General features: G+C 37.1%; 1 protein-coding gene across 1 annotated transcript; it reads right to left on the bottom strand.

Annotated features, from left to right (window-relative positions):
• Positions 1-11,160: 11,160 nt before the first annotated feature.
• LOC127088325 (protein FREE1) lies at positions 11,161-17,223 on the bottom strand. Its single transcript, XM_051029255.1, has 10 exons — positions 16,155-17,223; positions 14,958-15,044; positions 14,725-14,856; positions 13,529-13,660; positions 12,972-13,037; positions 12,777-12,887; positions 11,961-12,050; positions 11,781-11,817; positions 11,536-11,606; positions 11,161-11,432 (listed from the first exon to the last, which is right to left on the bottom strand). Exons 1-10 carry the CDS (start codon positions 17,055-17,057, stop codon positions 11,355-11,357), a joined length of 1,707 nt encoding a protein of 568 aa, XP_050885212.1. The 5' UTR covers positions 17,058-17,223; the 3' UTR covers positions 11,161-11,354.
• Between the last annotated feature and the right edge of the window lie 550 nt (positions 17,224-17,773).

The following is a 17,773-nucleotide window of genomic DNA, read 5'->3' as shown; positions in this document are numbered from 1 at the left end:
TGTGCCGATAACCAGAAGGTCAGGTTCGGTACGCATATGCTGTCAGAGGAAGCAGATGATTGGTGGGTTGCTACCCGCACTGAGTTGGAATCTGCTGGGAATGCTGAGATCACTTGGGCTGTGTTCAGAGAGAGATTCCTGAGGAAGTACTTTCCAGAGGATGTCAGAGGAAAGAAAGAGATAGAGTTCTTGGAATTGAAGCAGGGTAACCGGTCCGTTACTGAGTATTCTGCTAAGTTCACAGAGCTGTCAAAGTATTACACTCCCTATGCTGAGGCTGCTGGGGAATTTTCTAAGTGTGTGAAGTTTGAGAACGGGTTACGTCCCGAGATCAAGCAGGCTATTGGGTATCAGCGGATCAGGGTATTTTCTGACTTGGTTGACTGTTGCAGGATTTTTGAACAGGATTCCAAAGCCAGAGCAGAGAGCTATCAGCAAAGGGTTGATAGGAAAGGCAAGAGTCAGAATGATCGTGGAAAACCGTATGCAGCTGGCAAAGGTTTTCAGAAGCAGAGTGGGATGAAGAGGCCTAGTGGGGGAGACTCTAGCGCCCCTGCTAAGTGTTACAGATGTGGTCAGGCTGGACATCGTTTCCATGAGTGTGCCAGTACTGAGAAGAAGTGTTTCAAGTGTGGAAAAGGTGGTCATTTGGCTGCAGAGTGCCGGATGAAGACTGTGACTTGTTTCAACTGTGGAGAGTTGGGTCATATTAGTCCACAGTGTCCTAAGCCGAAGAAGGAGAACCAGTCGGGAGGCAAGGTCTTTGCTTTATCGGGTTCTGAGACTTCTGCAGATGATCGTTTGATCCGAGGTACGTGTTATATTAATGGCTTTCCTCTTGTAGCTATTATTGACACCGGTGCTACTCATTCCTTTATATCTTTGGATTGTGCTGTGAAACTTAAGTTAGAGATATCTGAGATGCGTGGTAGTATGGTGATTGATACTCCTGCGAAGGGTTCAGTGACTACTACTTCAGTTTGTTTGGATTGTCCTTTGAGTATTTTTGGTAGAGACTTTGGGATGGACCTTGTGTGTCTTCCACTAGTGCAGGTTGATGTTATCCTGGGTATGAACTGGTTGGTGTTTAACCGAGTCTATATCAACTGTTTTGATAAGACTGTGATTTTTCCTGAGATTGAGGAAGGAAAGAGTTTGTTTCTATCTGCAAGGCAGGTGAATGAGGAAGTAGCAGATGGGGCAGAGTTGTTTATGCTGTTAGCGACTTTGGAGGCTAAAGATAAACTGGTGATTGGTAATTTAGCCGTGGTGTGTGATTTTCCTGATGTGTTTCCTGAAGAAGTGAATGAATTACCGCCAGAGCGTGAAGTTGAGTTCTCGATTGATTTGGTACCTGGTACTAGACCGATATCGATGGCTCCGTACCGTATGTCTGCCGTTGAGTTAACTGAATTGAAGAGTCAGTTGGAAGATCTGTTGGATAAGAAATTTATTCGTCCGAGTGTGTCACCGTGGGGTGCACCAGTGTTATTGGTTAAGAAGAAAGAAGGTACTATGAGGTTGTGTGTGGACTACAGGCAACTGAATAAAGTGACGATCAAGAATCGGTATCCTCTGCCGAGGATTGATGATTTGATGGATCAGTTGGTTGGTGCGAGTGTGTTCAGTAAAATAGATTTGAGATCGGGATATCATCAGATACGTGTGAAAACTGAGGATATTCAGAAGACTGCTTTCAGAACAAGGTATGGACATTATGAGTATTCTGTAATGCCTTTTGGTGTAACTAATGCGCCTGGAGTATTTATGGAGTATATGAATAGGATTTTCCATCCATACCTAGACCAGTTTGTTGTGGTGTTTATTGACGATATTTTGGTGTATTCGAAATCTGAAGAAGAGCATGCTGAACATTTGAGAGTGGTTTTAGAAGTTCTAAGAGAAAAGAAGTTATTTGCTAAACTGTCCAAATGTGAATTTTGGTTAGAAGAGGTGAGTTTTCTTGGTCATGTGATTTCAAGAGGTGGTGTTGCTGTTGATCCTTCTAAGATAGAAGCGGTATCTAAGTGGGAAGCTCCGAAGTCAGTTTCTGAGATAAGAAGTTTTCTTGGACTTGCAGGATATTATAGGAAGTTCATTGAGGGATTTTCTAAGTTGGCGTTACCGTTGACGATGTTGACTAGAAAGGGGCAAGCGTTTGTTTGGGACTCAAAATGTGAAGAAGGTTTCCAAGAGTTAAAGAGAAGGTTGACTACTGCTCCTATTTTGATATTACCAAGTCCGTCAGAACTATTTGAGGTTTTCTGTGATGCTTCATTGTTGGGTTTGGGTGGTGTGTTGATGCAGAATAAGCAGGTTATAGCTTATGCTTCGAGACAATTGAGGGTTCATGAGAGGAACTATCCGACACACGATTTAGAGTTGGCAGCTGTGGTTTTTGTTCTGAAGTTATGGAGGCATTATTTGTACGGGTCAAGATTTGAGGTTTTCAGTGACCATAAAAGTTTAAAGTATTTGTTTGATCAGAAAGAGCTGAATATGAGACAGAGGAGATGGTTAGAATTTCTGAAGGATTATGATTTTGGTTTGAATTACCATCCGGGTAAAGCAAACGTAGTAGCTGATGCATTGAGTCGGAAATCATTGCATATGTCTATGTTAATGGTTAAGGAATTGGATTTAATTGAGCAGTTTAGAGACTTGAGTTTGGTGTGTGAGAGTACTCACAATAGTGTTAAATTGGGAATGTTGAAGTTAACGAGTGGTATTTTGGATGAGATTAGAGAAGGTCAGAAATCCGATGTGCTTTTGGTTGATAAGTTGACTCTAGTGAATCAAGGTCAAGGTGGTGAATTCAGAGTTGATGAGAATGGTGTTTTGAAATTCGGTAATAGGGTGTGTATTCCGGATGTTACCGAACTTAAGAAGAGTATTCTTGAAGAAGGACATCGTAGTGGCTTGAGTATTCATCCTGGAGCTACGAAGATGTACCATGATTTGAAAAAGTTATTTTGGTGGCCGGGAATGAAAAGAGAAATTGCGAGTTTTGTTTACTCTTGTTTGACTTGTCAGAAGTCAAAGATTGAGCATCAGAAGTCGTCTGGGCTAATGCAACCGTTGGCTATTCCAGAGTGGAAGTGGGATAGTATCAGTATGGATTTTGTTTCTGGTTTACCGAGGACGAGTAAGAATTTTGAAGCTATTTGGGTGATTGTTGACAGATTGACGAAATCGGCTCATTTCATTCCGATCAGAATGGATTATCCGTTAGAGAGATTAGCTGAGTTGTATATTGAGAAAATTGTAAGTTTGCATGGTATTCCGTCGAGTATTGTTTCGGACAGAGATCCTAGATTTACATCGAAGTTCTGGGAAGGTTTGCAGAGGGCTTTGGGAACTAAGCTGAGATTGAGTTCTGCATATCATCCGCAGACTGATGGTCAGACTGAGAGGACGATTCAGTCACTAGAGGATCTTTTGAGAGCTTGTGTTTTGGAAAAGGGAGGTGCTTGGGATGGTTACTTACCTTTGATTGAGTTTACCTACAACAATAGTTTTCATTCGAGCATTGGTATGGCACCGTTTGAAGCTTTGTATGGTAGGAGATGTCGGACACCTTTATGTTGGTATGAATCCGGTGAGAGTGTTGTGGTTGGACCGGAGATTGTTCAACAAACTACGGAAAAGATTAAGATGATTCAGGAGAAGATGAGAATTGCTCAGAGTCGTCAGAAGAGTTATCACGACAAGAGGAGGAAGTCACTTGAGTTCCAAGAGGGAGATCATGTGTTTCTTCGTGTTACTCCGATAACTGGGGTTGGTCGAGCTTTGAAGTCGAAGAAGTTGACACCTCGATTTATTGGTCCTTATCAGATTTTGGAGAGGATAGGGGAGGTAGCCTATCGTATCGCTTTACCGCCGTCGCTTGCGAATTTGCATGAGGTTTTTCATGTGTCTCAGTTGAGGAGGTACATTCATGATCCGTCGCATGTGGTCCAAGTAGATGATGTACAGGTGAGAGATAACCTGACTGTTGAGACATCACCTATGAGGATCGAGGATCGAGAGTTGAAGCAGTTGCGGGGTAAAGAGATTGCTTTGGTAAAGGTGGCTTGGGGAGGACCAGCAGGTGGCAATGTGACTTGGGAACTTGAGAGTCAGATGAAGGAGTCTTATCCGGCGTTATTTGCTTGAGGTATGTTTTTCGAGGACGAAAACTCTTTTAGTGGGGGAGAGTTGTAACACCCCGATAAAACAAGACAATTATTTAATTTAAGTTAATAATATATTTATTAATTTAAATAAATAATTTGGAATATTATTATTGGAATTATTATTATTATTGAGTTATTATTTTATTGGAATAAAAGTTGGAATTTAGAAAAAGGTCCCATTTAGTAAAAAGGTTATTTTTTTCACGTGAAAAGGAAAAAGAGACAGAAAGTGGAAAAGGGCAAGAGGAAGAGCTAGAGAGCAAGGGTTGGAGAACGAAAAAGCTTGAAGCTCAAAGTTGCCGGATTAACTCAGGTAAGGGGGGTTTATCATCGATTAATGGGTATTATGGGATAATATGTGATGGGTAGTGAGAAACCACTGATTTGCCTCTGATTGAATGATGTATGATGAATCTGTGAACTTTTGGGATGAACGAAATTGGATTATAATTGAAGAAATTCGTAGGAATTAGAGGTAGAAAGGTTAGAAATTTGTGAAATCGAAAGTGTATGATTCGTGTTAGATGATATGAATGAATTGTGTGTAAAATTTGGACTGTGGAAGGTTGAATTGGATAGATCTCGTAGCAGAGAAAGCCATTGCAGATCTGGAAATTCTGGTTTCTGGTCATACGCGTATGGCACTAGGCAATACGCGTATGATATGGCTGGTACGCGTATGGATGAGGCCTTACGCGTATGGGTGAGGAAAATGATATTTTGAACGTAGATTCGTCTCTGTTGGTACGCGTATGGGAGAGTGGTATGCGTAGCATACGCGTATGAGGCAGATGATACGCGTATGGGTTGGGCGAGGAAATGCGACATACGCGTATGGGCATAGGTGATACGCGTATGGGCAGGGTTGTGATTTTCCTGAGCTGTTGTTGTGTAGTTTTTAGTTGTTCAGCTGAGTAACGTAATTCAGCTGATGTATGATATATTAGGGATCATTTCCCGTTGTTTTGAGTAGTATGGGCATTAGTAGAGTGTGCTAATGCTGTGATTGATTTGGTGGTGTGACATGATATAATTATGTGGTGAATATGTTGATGATGTATGACGATATGCATAATGTTGTGAATGTATTGATCATGTCTGAAATTATGCATGGACTGTTTTATGGCTTAGAGTGTGAGCATAGGTCCATTGTAGATTGTTGATGATGATGTTGCATTGCTAGGTGAATTAGCATGCATATTGTGGCCTTTATGGTGGTAGCTAATTCCCATGGTGAGGAATTAGTGATGTTAGTCATTTTGGACTGTTGTTGATGTTTGCATGCTGGGTGATTAGCGTGCATAGCATGGCCCTTGGGGTGGTAGCTAATTCCCATGGTGAGGAATTAGTGATGTGAGTCACTAGGTCTCAAATGAGTGGGACTAGTGAGCTTGGTAGCCGTACCTGGATTTGGTCGGTGAAGTTGAACTATAAGTTCACGAATAGTCGGTACCGCATGCATGGAGTCTCATTGCATAAAATGTGTATGGCGTATAATATGAATGGATGTATTTCAATATTATACGTGTGTTTGTGTTGATATTGAGTATGAGTATGATTTGCATCGGTATTGAATATGATGTTTGAGTTGATGTACCGTTACTGAATGTGTTATGTGATTAGGGTGACTAATGTGTTAAATTACTTAACATGACATGATGTTTTATAATGCTTATTATATTGATTGAGGAACTCACCCTTACAACTATTTTCAGGTAACGAGCAATGAGTTGAGTAGAAGTTAATGCTTGGAGTCTAGTGTAGTCTCCTTAGTGGGTCGTGCTCTGATAGATGTAACATTGGGATGGGATGTTTTAACTTGTTTTAAATGTTTTATTGTTGGTTGTGAACCATTTTACATGTAATGTTTTACATGATTGATGAAATATACATCCGCTGCGTTTTATGTAAATGTTTATGTTTTGAATTAATAAAAGAGCATGACCGTTATATTGTTGAATGGTGTGGAATATTTTGTGACACCCTTAAATGGCATAATTACTCTGATGATATACTGCTATTTTAATTAAATATTTGGGGTATTTTAGAAGGGTGTTACATGCAACACCCTTTTTTTCTACCCCAAAATACTTAACATATAATCAGAGTAAATAAGCACGCATATAAACAAAAGGGCGTCACATCGACGTTTTCAAAAACTAAAAGCTTTCAAAAACCAAACATCATTCATCACCAATATACAATACACCTGGTCATTTAAAATAACACATTTCAATTATCATGAATATTCACGAATATGCGTTCGCAACGGAAAATAATGAACACTCATGCATTTCATAAAATGATCCATGTCCCATACCATGATCATCTCTCAATAATCTCCTCAAGATAAAATAAAACCATATTCAGGATATTTGACACTATGGCCTCTCAAACAACAATTGCAAATAAAATATGAGTTCAATATTACTAATCTACCCCGTGTTACATGACCAGAGCATTGACTCACTACCTAGTCTCCAAACTAGAATACGGAAGCTCTCCGACTAAATCTCAAATGAGCTACCTTCCACTTACTTCAGCAATACTACTCCTGAGTATCTGCGCGATGCCCATGTAAAAGCAACATTCAAACAGAAAGTGTGAGAATTCAAATCATTATGAAGAAGTATAATAAAGCACAATGATTAAATCAACAATTAAAGGAATTCATCACACCTTGTATAACCTTGTAAATAATACTAACCAATATTTATTTCACATGTTTTCAACATCCATCAAAACTCAAGGAGTACAATATTAAAATCCAATACTATATTCCCAAAATATACACATAACTACAATTATCACATAATCACATATTTTGCCAAGTTATGTATCCAAACATCACCAAATTCAATTACCATATCTCATACACACATCACAATCACATCAATGCATACACTCAATTATCACATAACTCTAATGTGACTCAATGCAAGACATGTGACTCTATGCATGTGGTACCGCAATGTGAACCCAATGTTTCACCGCTTTCCGATTCAATATCTAGAATCCAAGCCACGCTTCCGATCCGGACAAGATCAAAGCCACTACTACGCCTATTTCCAATTAAGGATCAACGTATGCTATATCTACTATGCCTATTTCCAATTAAGGATCAATGTATACTACATCCACTACGCCTATTTCCAATTAAGGATCAACGTATGCTACGTCTATTTCCATTCAAGGATCAACGTCTACTACGCCTATTTCCAATTAAGGATCAATGTATGCTACCATGTGAACCCACAGTTTCACCGCTTCCACCCTGAAACCGACCATGCCATGAATGAATGTACAAATACCAACACATATGCAATTAAGATCATCTCTACCATCTTAACATTCCACATATCACCGTAATTCAACTCTATGAATTATCCACCAATGGTACATATACACATTCATAACAATTACACCATTCACACAATATGCAATTAAGATCATCTATACTATCTTAACATTCCACATATCACCATATATAAACTAATTATCAAATATGCACAATTAGATTTTATTCCAAAACGAAGACAGCATTTAAAATCTCAAATTTTCACTTTTCAAACAGTGCTAACCGGTTAACGCTTTTGGTTAATCGATTAACGCAAAACAGAATACACTTCCTGGCAGATTTCAACAGTGGTAACCGGTTAACGCTCGGTGGGTAATCGGTTAACACAAAACAGAGCAAGTAACCGGTTAACGCTCGGTGGGTAACCGATTAACATAAAACAGAATTAACTTCCTGCGCAGATTTTTAAGCAAGTAACCGGTTAACGCTCGGTGGGTAACCGGTTAACGTAAAACAGAATGCAGAATTTTCTGCGTTTTTCATCGTTGGAGGACTTTCGGACCTCCGATTTCGATTCCTTAAAAAGTCAAACGTTCAGAAAATTATAACTCATACAATACTCCAAGTATATAACGTAAATTTGCAGTTTAACACAATCAAATCACCACAAATCAAGAATATTCATCAAACCTAACAATTTCAAACAACCATACAAAATTAGGGATTTTAACATAAACATACTTCTACCCATTGACCCAATCATACTAACTCATAATAATAAGAATTCCCCCCTTACCTCTTCAATTTTCTGGAAACCCTAGCTTCTCTCTTTTCTTCCCCTCTTCTCCTTATTTTTCCTCTTTTCTTTCTCTATTGCCTTCAATGATCAAATAACCCTACTTCTCACTCTCCTCACCTCTTATATACTAGTATTATATTTGGCCTTAAAGCATGATAGCTCTAATTTAATTAATAGGCCCAATAAGACCTAATATTTAAATATCTCTAATTAGTTCAATTAAATTAAAGTAACACAATATACACACCAAGTTAATTAATTCAATTATTCATTATATCTCATATCAACTAAATAATTAATTAACACAGCAATTAATCAATATAATCAATTATTATACCACCTAACAACGAATTAATTAATTACCACTTCAAATAAATAAATAAAATAAAATATAATAATAAAACAATCCAAACCCAATGAAAGTGATTTTTCCCATTTACTAATGTCATACCTAACCGGAAGGTATCTCCCTAAAATATTTATTTGATTCAGAATTTCTGTTCTTGGAGGCACCTTTCTCATAGGACGAAATCAAGGCGGCAGTGTGGAGCTGTAACGGGGCAAAAGCCCGGGACCTGATGGTTTTAACTTTGTGTTCATCAGAAAGTGTTGGTATATTTTGAAAGAGGACATTATCTCTTTTGTGCAGGACTTCCATGCAAATCTGACCCTTCCCAAAGTAATTACTTATGCTTTTCTCACTTTTATTCCTGAGGTGGCTTATCCCACTGAACTTGGTGAATATATGCCTAAAGCTTATATAAAATTATAGCTAAATTGTTAGCTGCGAGGTTGAAAAATATCATTGGTGGTCTGGAGTTTTGATCGCTAATGAAGTTGTGGACAAAGCTATTAGGGATAAAAAGGATTGCGTTCTTTTCAAAGTAGACTTTAAAAAAGCGTATGATTGTGTCAATTGGAATTTTTTGCGTGCTATGATGATCAAAATGGAGTTTGGTAGAATTTGGATGAGGTGGATAGATGCATGTATATTCAAGTGTCACTTGTCTATCTTAGTGAAAGACAGCCCTACAAAAGATTTCAAAGTGGGAAGAGGCTTAAGACAGGGAGACCCACTTTCTCCCTTTCTTTTTGTGATCGTGGCAGAAGGATTGTTAGAGATGATAAAAAAAGGCAGCTGAATTAGGAGAATTTGAAGGTTTTAGAGTGGATGGTGAGACTTCTGTTAAAATTATTCAATTTGCTGACTACACGTTGATAGTAGGGGAGGCAGATGGAAGAATATTTGGAGCATTAAGGCCATCCTCGGGGGGTTCGAAATTTCCATAAAAGTTGGATAATTGGCTTAAATGTGAGCAATCATTTTCTTTTGGAAACCTCTAATTTTTTATCTTGCAAGATTGAGGATTCTTCCTTCACTTTCTTGGAAATCGCAATTGGAAGTAATCCTAGAAGGATCAAAACATGGAATCCTTTAATTGGTAAGCTCAAATCCAAGTTGGCTCTTTGGAGAGGGAGGTTTCTCTTATTTGCAGGAAGAATGGCTTTAATTAATTCGGTTCTTTCCAGCCTGCCTGTTTTCCTTCCTTCTACAAAGCTCTTGTGAGAATTTGGGGGAGAAATTGACAAGATTTGGTGGAGAATTTTAGAAGATAAGAATTTTCTTTGAAAAGGTGTTTTAATAGCAAGATATGGTAGAGTAGAGCATCTTATTGTGAAGGATGATAACTTCATCTCAAGAAAGGCAACCTCAAATCGGTGGAAGGACATACTTAAACTAGGAGTCTCAACCGCTAATTTTGGCTTTTATTTTTGCAGGTTCGATTAGTTATAAGATCGGAATGGATACTCTGATCCCATTTTGGTCTGCTATTAGATTGGTTCGCTTCCCTGTTTCAGGCCTTGTATTCAGCCAGCAGATGTAAAGATGATTTTGTGGCAAACATTGGAGCATGGTGTGATGGAGCTTGGAAGTAGGGAGACCTTAGCATTCCTTTGCAGGCTCAACGTGTTGAAGCAGAATCGTTTTAGAATTTGAAGCTTTTGTTGTCTAATTGTTCTCTTTTGGTCGAGTCTGCAGATATATTATATTAGAAGAAAGAAGACATTGCAAAGTTTTCTGTGTTAGAAACTTACCGAACACTGAGCTATTCAAGACCTCAAAAGATTTTGCCTACTGACCGTGGTCGTGCCTTCTGCTGCTTGTGGAGAATTTTATCTTTTGGTTAGAGAACTTTATGTAGTAAAGTGACAACCAAAGATCAACCGATCAAAAGAGATATGCAAAATATTGAGAGTTTGTGTGTTTTTTGTTTGAAAATTTATCTCATCTTCTATTTGAATGTCTAATTTCCTCTTTGATTTGGGAGGTGGTGGACTCTTTGGTGGCAGTCCTTGGAAATTCTTATTGGATTGGTGTGGGGTGAAATATAATCAAGAAGGAAACTACAATGTGGAAATTATTTGGCTAGTGTTCAAAGATGGAGTTTGTAATGTTAAATGATTTGTGTTGGAAGGTTAAATTCTTTACTTTGAGATCTTGCTGTGGTGAAATTCCTTATTCCAACTCTAACTTTCTTACCTTTTAGCTTGGATCCATTAAGTTGCTTAGGTTAGTTTGGTGTTGGTTTGGAATTTTTCCTTTTGTTTTGTGTTGTTGTAATGGGTTAGAATACCCCTTGAATTCTCTTATCAATGATATCTTGCTTTTAGAAAGAAAACAAAAGGCTCAAGTGAGAAATAACTGTAGACCAGTTGACCTTACACAAAACAAGTTATTTGATTTTTAGAAAGAAAACAATTCATCATATTGGACTCAAACCGGGATGAATTTCACATATACATCAAAGTTCAGCTTTTTATACAGGACACAAGATGAAAAGTTCAAAATTTTAAGAATAATAATAATAATAATAATAATAATAAAATAAAAACAAGCTCACACGATAAAAATAAATTGATGCAAGCAACTAATGGTCACAAAAGAAGCCCAAAGATAAAAAGTAAACATAAGGCAATCCCAATCGGTATATCATTAATGTGCAAGCTGCAATAGATCGGTAAAGTAAATGATTTTTGAACTTCATCAAAGACGCCTTCCGTATCCATGTTATCTGAACTCTCAATAAGAACTCACAAGAAATGGATGCTGGCAAACTCCACACTCGATGGTCTCTGAACCTGAGGTAGGTACCTGAACCTGCAAATATTCCAAAAACAAAGCCAAAAACGGAAAATGAAGATGATGTTATGATACATACTGATATACAGAATATCAGCAGAGGAAATAAATATATCCAAACCTGCAGATGGACAGTGCAAATAGGACATGCAACTTCCTTCATCCGTCTTCCAGTTCCGTCAGACTTAGAACCTACAAATCAGATTTCATAACTGAGCCACAACTATTATTTTGAAAATTTGTCTATTTGAACTAAATTGCCCACACAACAGATTACTTGAAACCTACATCCTTTGAAAAGATGTGAATAAAAAATCTTGAGCAATATTACAACAGACTCCCAAAATTGAACCTAGATAACATTACCTGATCCTGATGTCTTCCGATTTCTCTCCAGCTCCTCCTGCCAAGACATTCACCGATAAAACAAATCAGCATATGCTTACACAACAGAAGTAAGATTTACCAATATATTAATAAATTTAAAGCCTTCGATGGGCAAGAAAAACCAAGATACAAATTATACAACTATGCCCAAAATTAAACCTGAAGTTTCCGAGCAAGATCCTCATGACTCTGCAAAAGAGGTTTACTTGATGATTCCTTGGCACTGATCAGCCTCTGAGTCACTTCTGCCTGTGCAGTGAGATAATAAAAAACTTAAGAACATGACTTCAACAATTGATATGTTAAATCAATTGAAAAATAAATAACAAAAATGAGTGTGGAGGGAATGGAAAATGCCTTTTGTCAAAAAAGAGTTCTTAACTGACCACAGTTGATGTCAGTACTAATTTACTACCTCAGCAATTACAAAAGTGAACACTTTCAAAAATTATCCTCTTTTTCATTATTTCAAAGAGATCAAGAGACAAACTGATGGGTCTCAGTAGGCTAGGTGCTCTAACAGAAATGGCAGGAGGCATAGGATGATATGCAGATAATATTCTAGGAGTGGGAGAAATATATGAAGGAAACGGTGGGCACCAGAGATAATATTTGAAAATTAGCAATTGGTTTGGGTGGTTTGGTCTGAGAGAGAAAATGGTTTTCTCCGAATTGGCTTTTATCTTTTAATATTTTGTTATTTATCATCTTGAAAGGAGTATAGTTCCATTCCAATGTCATTTTAATCCTTTCTCAGTTGCAACAGTATCTCCGAATTGGCTTTTATCTTTTAATATTTTGTTATTTATCATCTTGAAAGGAGTATAGTTCCATTCCATTGTCATTTTAATCCTTTCTCAGTTGCAACAGTATCTTGTAAAATGGATCCGTCTTCTATTAATCGAGTTACCCACACATACCATGCATCTGATTTATGGTTCGTATCAAAAACAAATAAAAAAATGTCACACATACCATGCACCTGTCGCAAACCCGTACTGGCTGAGCATTCTCTTCAGCAGTTAGAGCAATTCTACCATGCGTACATTTGTCACAGAAAATATCACCACAGTTCCTACAGTGATGCTGTACAAGCAGAGGATGCTGTCATTAGAAACACAACACAAAACATAGAAAGCATAGCATGAGAAAGGAAGCAAGAAAATCAACCTTGCGATTAAAAGCCCCAAAATCAGTGCCACATGCGGTGCATTTTGTGACTGCTTCATCTGGGACCTGTACACGAAAAGAACTGGGTAAAGATTCTAATAATGATAAGAACTAATGAACAAGGACCCTGGTTAAACTAAATTATGATAACACAGTTGATCAATGAATCTTCACCAAAACTACATGGCATTTAGAAATTTTCCAGGATTTAATAGAGAGGCGGCCCCTAATATAAGCAATATTTTAGGGGTCCAAAGGTGGTTAAAACTGGGTACATCTGATTTAAATTCTTTGATTTTTTTTTGTGCAAACCAATAAAAACATAGTTTTGAGGTGTTAAAGAATGCAAAATACTGTTGAAAAATGAGAAAAATAGAAGTTTGTTGAGTAGGTCCATATCACTTGAATACACGTTTAGTACAATCACAAACAACTACCAGATGATAAGAAAATTACAAATTCCATTCTAGTAAAAATGAAAATGGTTTCAATGATAAAACCTGAAGATCATTTAATTAGGGAAAGGAGGAGAAAACTCAAAGTGCATCTATTGTTACCCAATGATCTTTCTCTTCATTGGCAGGTTTAATCATATTCATCCAATCACCAAGGCCTTTCTTTCTTTCAGTAGACTGTTCATTTGTTTTCAATGATTCAGCAGGCCTCCTGTTTCCACCCATTTCCTTGAACTGCATTAAAGAATGAGTAATTAAGACATGTATAACAAATAGTTGTCATCATTGATAACGATATGGGGGAATTTGATAAGTGGCCAAAGACCCCAAGAACAAAACAACACAAAACAACTACAAGCTATTTAAGGGGATTAAGAACTGGGCCAGGAATAATGACAGAGTTATTAGTATTTTAATCAATTGCAAGAGACACCAGTAGAAACTGGCAGCTTTTTAAAGAATATGAAACAATGTATTTATTTTTTTGGTGATTAATGTAATTAAATTTATATTCCACTGTTTGGCTTGCTAGGGTCAACAGCCAAAACAATGAATTCATTGTGAGAGACATGGTCAACACTATTACACGACTTTTTAAGTTATAAGGAATGACTATTTTGTGATCCTTGCATCAGAATAGATTCAGTGTAAGCAACAGTATGAAGGGTGTGGAATGTAAGAATATAAGGTTAAGGGAGGGAGAGAACCAAGCATTCTCAAAGCAATCTGCACTATTCCTATTTTTCTTCATTTATGTAACTCACTATAACCCTGCTTTTGTCATATATATGGCCTGTTTGGATTGGCCTATTTGAGATTATCAACAGGCATACGTTTTCGAAGGGCACTTTCATATGTTCTTTTAAGCTTATTTTAACTCCAAGTTAGCTTATGAAAACAGCTTATAGCATATACAGAAACAATTTTAATTAACCATATCTTTTGCTGTAGAAATATCTTATGTAAGCTTATGCAGAAACACAATTGTTTATCACTATAAGCCGTTGTGCTATAAACTGCAAATAAGTTGTTTATCCAAACAGGGTCATATTGGTACAGTAAAGGAAGTATAATTCAGATTTATTTTTATGAGTCCCAGTCCATTAATCAATCTCGTTGCAACTCAAACATGGTAAGCAACTAAACCAAAATCCTTTCCCAAGTCAACCTCATAAAAAATACAAAAATTGATATCTTTTCCAGAAATTTTTACTAAAATGAAACATGCTGTAACCAATTAATCAAAAAAATGAACTGCCTATCTACTGTATAACATAAGGATGAAGTTCTTTGAAAACCTGTATGGTTGCAGCAGTCACGGTATCCAAAAGTGTGTTTGTAGTGTAACTATTAGATTGCAATCTGATTCGTCTTGGCTCAAAGTCTACAGGGCTCTTCGACCAGAATGCAAAGATAGTTGAATCTAATCTCTGCAATATTCAATTAACAAAACATTATATTGAAATTGATTAGGAAAATGAATCTCCCATATCCAATTAAGATGTAACATGAAAGTAATCAAGAAGCTCACATCACATTTAGTAATGTTCTCAAGAGGATATATTCTCAAAGTCCGACTGCTATTTGGATCTAGCATGCGAAGTCCATCCAAACCAACCTGAAAGAACCGACATTAAAAAATGTATATTCAAACTAGCAACAATACCAAACGATATGCAAACACTCTATTGACCAAAAAAAAACAGAAATTGGTCTACATGTGAATGAATGCCTAGAAGTTTCTAAAAAATTCACCAAACAGTTAGTGGACAAGATGAGTAATAATAAAAAAGATGAGTAATAATAAACAAACAAAGGCATGACAAAGCCTTTTCCTCTTATTACTTTGTTTAAGCTAATAGAGTAATCCACTAGGCCAAGCATAATTATTATGGTTTCATACAATTAAATGTGTATGGACTAAAATTACTTTCATTTTGGCTCAATATCAAAAACCCAGATCCAGCATTAATTAACCTGCTTATACAAAAGCAGCACAGCCCACCCAGGCATCAGTTTTGTCGATTGCAAATGGTGGTCCATGCGAGCCAAAATACTGCCATACTGGCCACTTTGTGGCACCGTGATGGCGGTTTATGGCGGAAAAACACACAATATTGGTCAATATTTACCATTGAGTTAGCCCAAAAACCGCCACTGATATCCTCCATGGCCGATATTCGATAACACTGCACCCAGGTACCCAACAAATAGCCAGATTGCATTATTGTATCTATGCCATGTTCGGATAAACAGCTTAATTAAGTGCTTAACTATGTAGCACTAACACCTCTGAAAAATGAAAAATGTGTTCGTGTCTGTGTCAGACACTTATGATTACGATTAATTTGTTATTTTTTTCAAATTATTATCGGTGTCGCGGTGTGAGTGTAGGGATCGTGATCGGTGTGGCCGTGCTTCATAGGTACTTATTACGATTAATTTATTATTTTTTTCAAATTATTATCGGTGTCGTTGTGTGAGTGTAGAGATCGTGATCGGTGTGGCCGTGCTTCATAGGTACTTATGGATAAGGATTTCTATGACATAATATAGTGAACTTATTGATCATAAGTCGTTTTCCATAAGTTCTCCTAAAAATCTCAGAATAATAACAAACAGGACTCTAAACTAATAAATAACTGGTATTGATCAATTGAAAGCAAAACTAGCAGAAGAAAACACACAATCAAAACAAACGCCTCTAGTTGATATATCCTCGCATTACCTGACAGAGAACATCCATTGTGCTCTGACCACCACTCTCTGCCAACATCTTGACACGAAACTTTTGCACCCCACTTTTCACATCTTCCTGAGTATCAGCCTTTGGAACCGCTTTCACAATCTTACTTGCCACCGAAGACTCGTTCGCAGAAGAAAAACTAATAGGTCTCCCAAAATCATCAAACGACGGCGAGGAAGACCAAGTAGAAGATTTAGAACCCGTACCACGTGCACCATATGGTTCCACTTTCCCCCCTTGATAAGCATAAACCCCATCTCCATAACCTTCATCACCACCACCACCACCACCACCACCACCGGATTCATATCTAGACAAACCACCATCGTGACGCTTACCATACAATTCTGATCCTAAATCGGATTGGCTCCGATTAAAACCTCCGTATCTGTCATCAAAATAAGCACCACCACCACCACCAACGCCGTAATCGGATTTCACCGGATTCTCGTATTGGCTTTCGTAAGTCGGAATCGGAGGAACCGAAGAAGCTGTATGAATGTGGGAATACGGAGCCGGATTATATAACGATGAATTTGGATTGGGATTGGGATTGGGATTGGAATTAGGGTTAGGGTTAGGAGGTGGATAATTCGGAGGTGCTTGATGTTGATCATACGGAGGATAATAGGGTTGTGACGGTGGCTGATAAGGAGGATTGGATTCGAATTGAGGATTGAAATTAGGGTTTGAAGCCGGAACAGGATCGGGATTATGAGGAGGATATGGAGAATAGGTAGGGTTTGGATAATCGTAATTGGGAGTGAAAGGAGGTGCAGAAGCGTAGTGGTTGGGAATTGGATCGGATTGAGGCGGCGTAGGGTTGGGGTTTTGCATGTGAGGGAATTGATAATATGGAGCGGAGGTGTAATCTCCTTGATGCATGGTTGATCGTGATGAAATTAATTAATCGAAGAGTCTCTGTAAGGTGGAAGAGAAAATATTGATTTGCGTGTGTTTTTGGAGAAGATGATCGTGCAGAATGGGTTAGAACTTACTTCTAACCTCACTTCTCAGCATCTTTCCCTTTTAAAATATTCGTAATTTTGAATTTATTTTGTATATTGATATATATAAAATTGAATAAAGCCCTAATTCTCTAATCTATCAATTCAGTTTTTTTTTTTAACTTATAGTTAGTTTTTATGTTGAAAAAGTCTTTTCTTATATGATAAGATTCGTATGGATTTTCTTTTTGTGTTTTTCATTATATTTATCTTTTAAAAAATTGTTAATTCATATATAACAGCGTATTTATTTCTATCATTAAATTTATTTCAGTTTCCATTTCATTCAAATCTATATTTCGTTTAAGTCTAGGATTAGATGTATGCTGTAACATTATCAATATATCTTCCTCTTTTAAAATATTTGTAATTATGAATTTATTAAAATTAAATATGGAAAATTGAAGAAAATAATGGAATAAAGCACTAACTTAGTTTCTAATTTATCAATAAATTTTTAATTTTATTTTTAAAGTATGTAAATATATTAATGATTTAAAATGATTTAAAATTTCTCAATTTAATGTTTAAAGAATATAGGAATTTGTCAATTTAGAGCGTAACTTGGACGGTATTTATCATCTATTTATTGTG

The sequence above is a fragment of the Lathyrus oleraceus genome, chromosome 5 (genome assembly GCF_024323335.1).
Source record: "Lathyrus oleraceus cultivar Zhongwan6 chromosome 5, CAAS_Psat_ZW6_1.0, whole genome shotgun sequence".
NCBI classification, from domain to species: domain Eukaryota; kingdom Viridiplantae; phylum Streptophyta; class Magnoliopsida; order Fabales; family Fabaceae; genus Lathyrus; species Lathyrus oleraceus.
This window is presented reverse-complemented; position numbering and strand designations above follow the sequence as displayed.

What these genes read in the sequence shown, in the direction of transcription:
- LOC127088325 (XM_051029255.1), bottom strand. Translation starts at nt 17,057, where the DNA reads ATGCATCAAGGAGATTACACCTCCGCTCCATATTATCAATTCCCTCAC. An exon ending in CAATGGATGTTCTCTGTCAG is followed by an intron (nt 15,045 to 16,154) that starts GTAATGCGAGGA and finishes CGGTTCTTTCAG; the next exon opens with GTTGGTTTGGATGGACTTCG. An exon ending in ATCTTGCTCGGAAACTTCAG is followed by an intron (nt 11,818 to 11,960) that starts GTTTAATTTTGG and finishes ATGTCTTGGCAG; the next exon opens with GAGGAGCTGGAGAGAAATCG.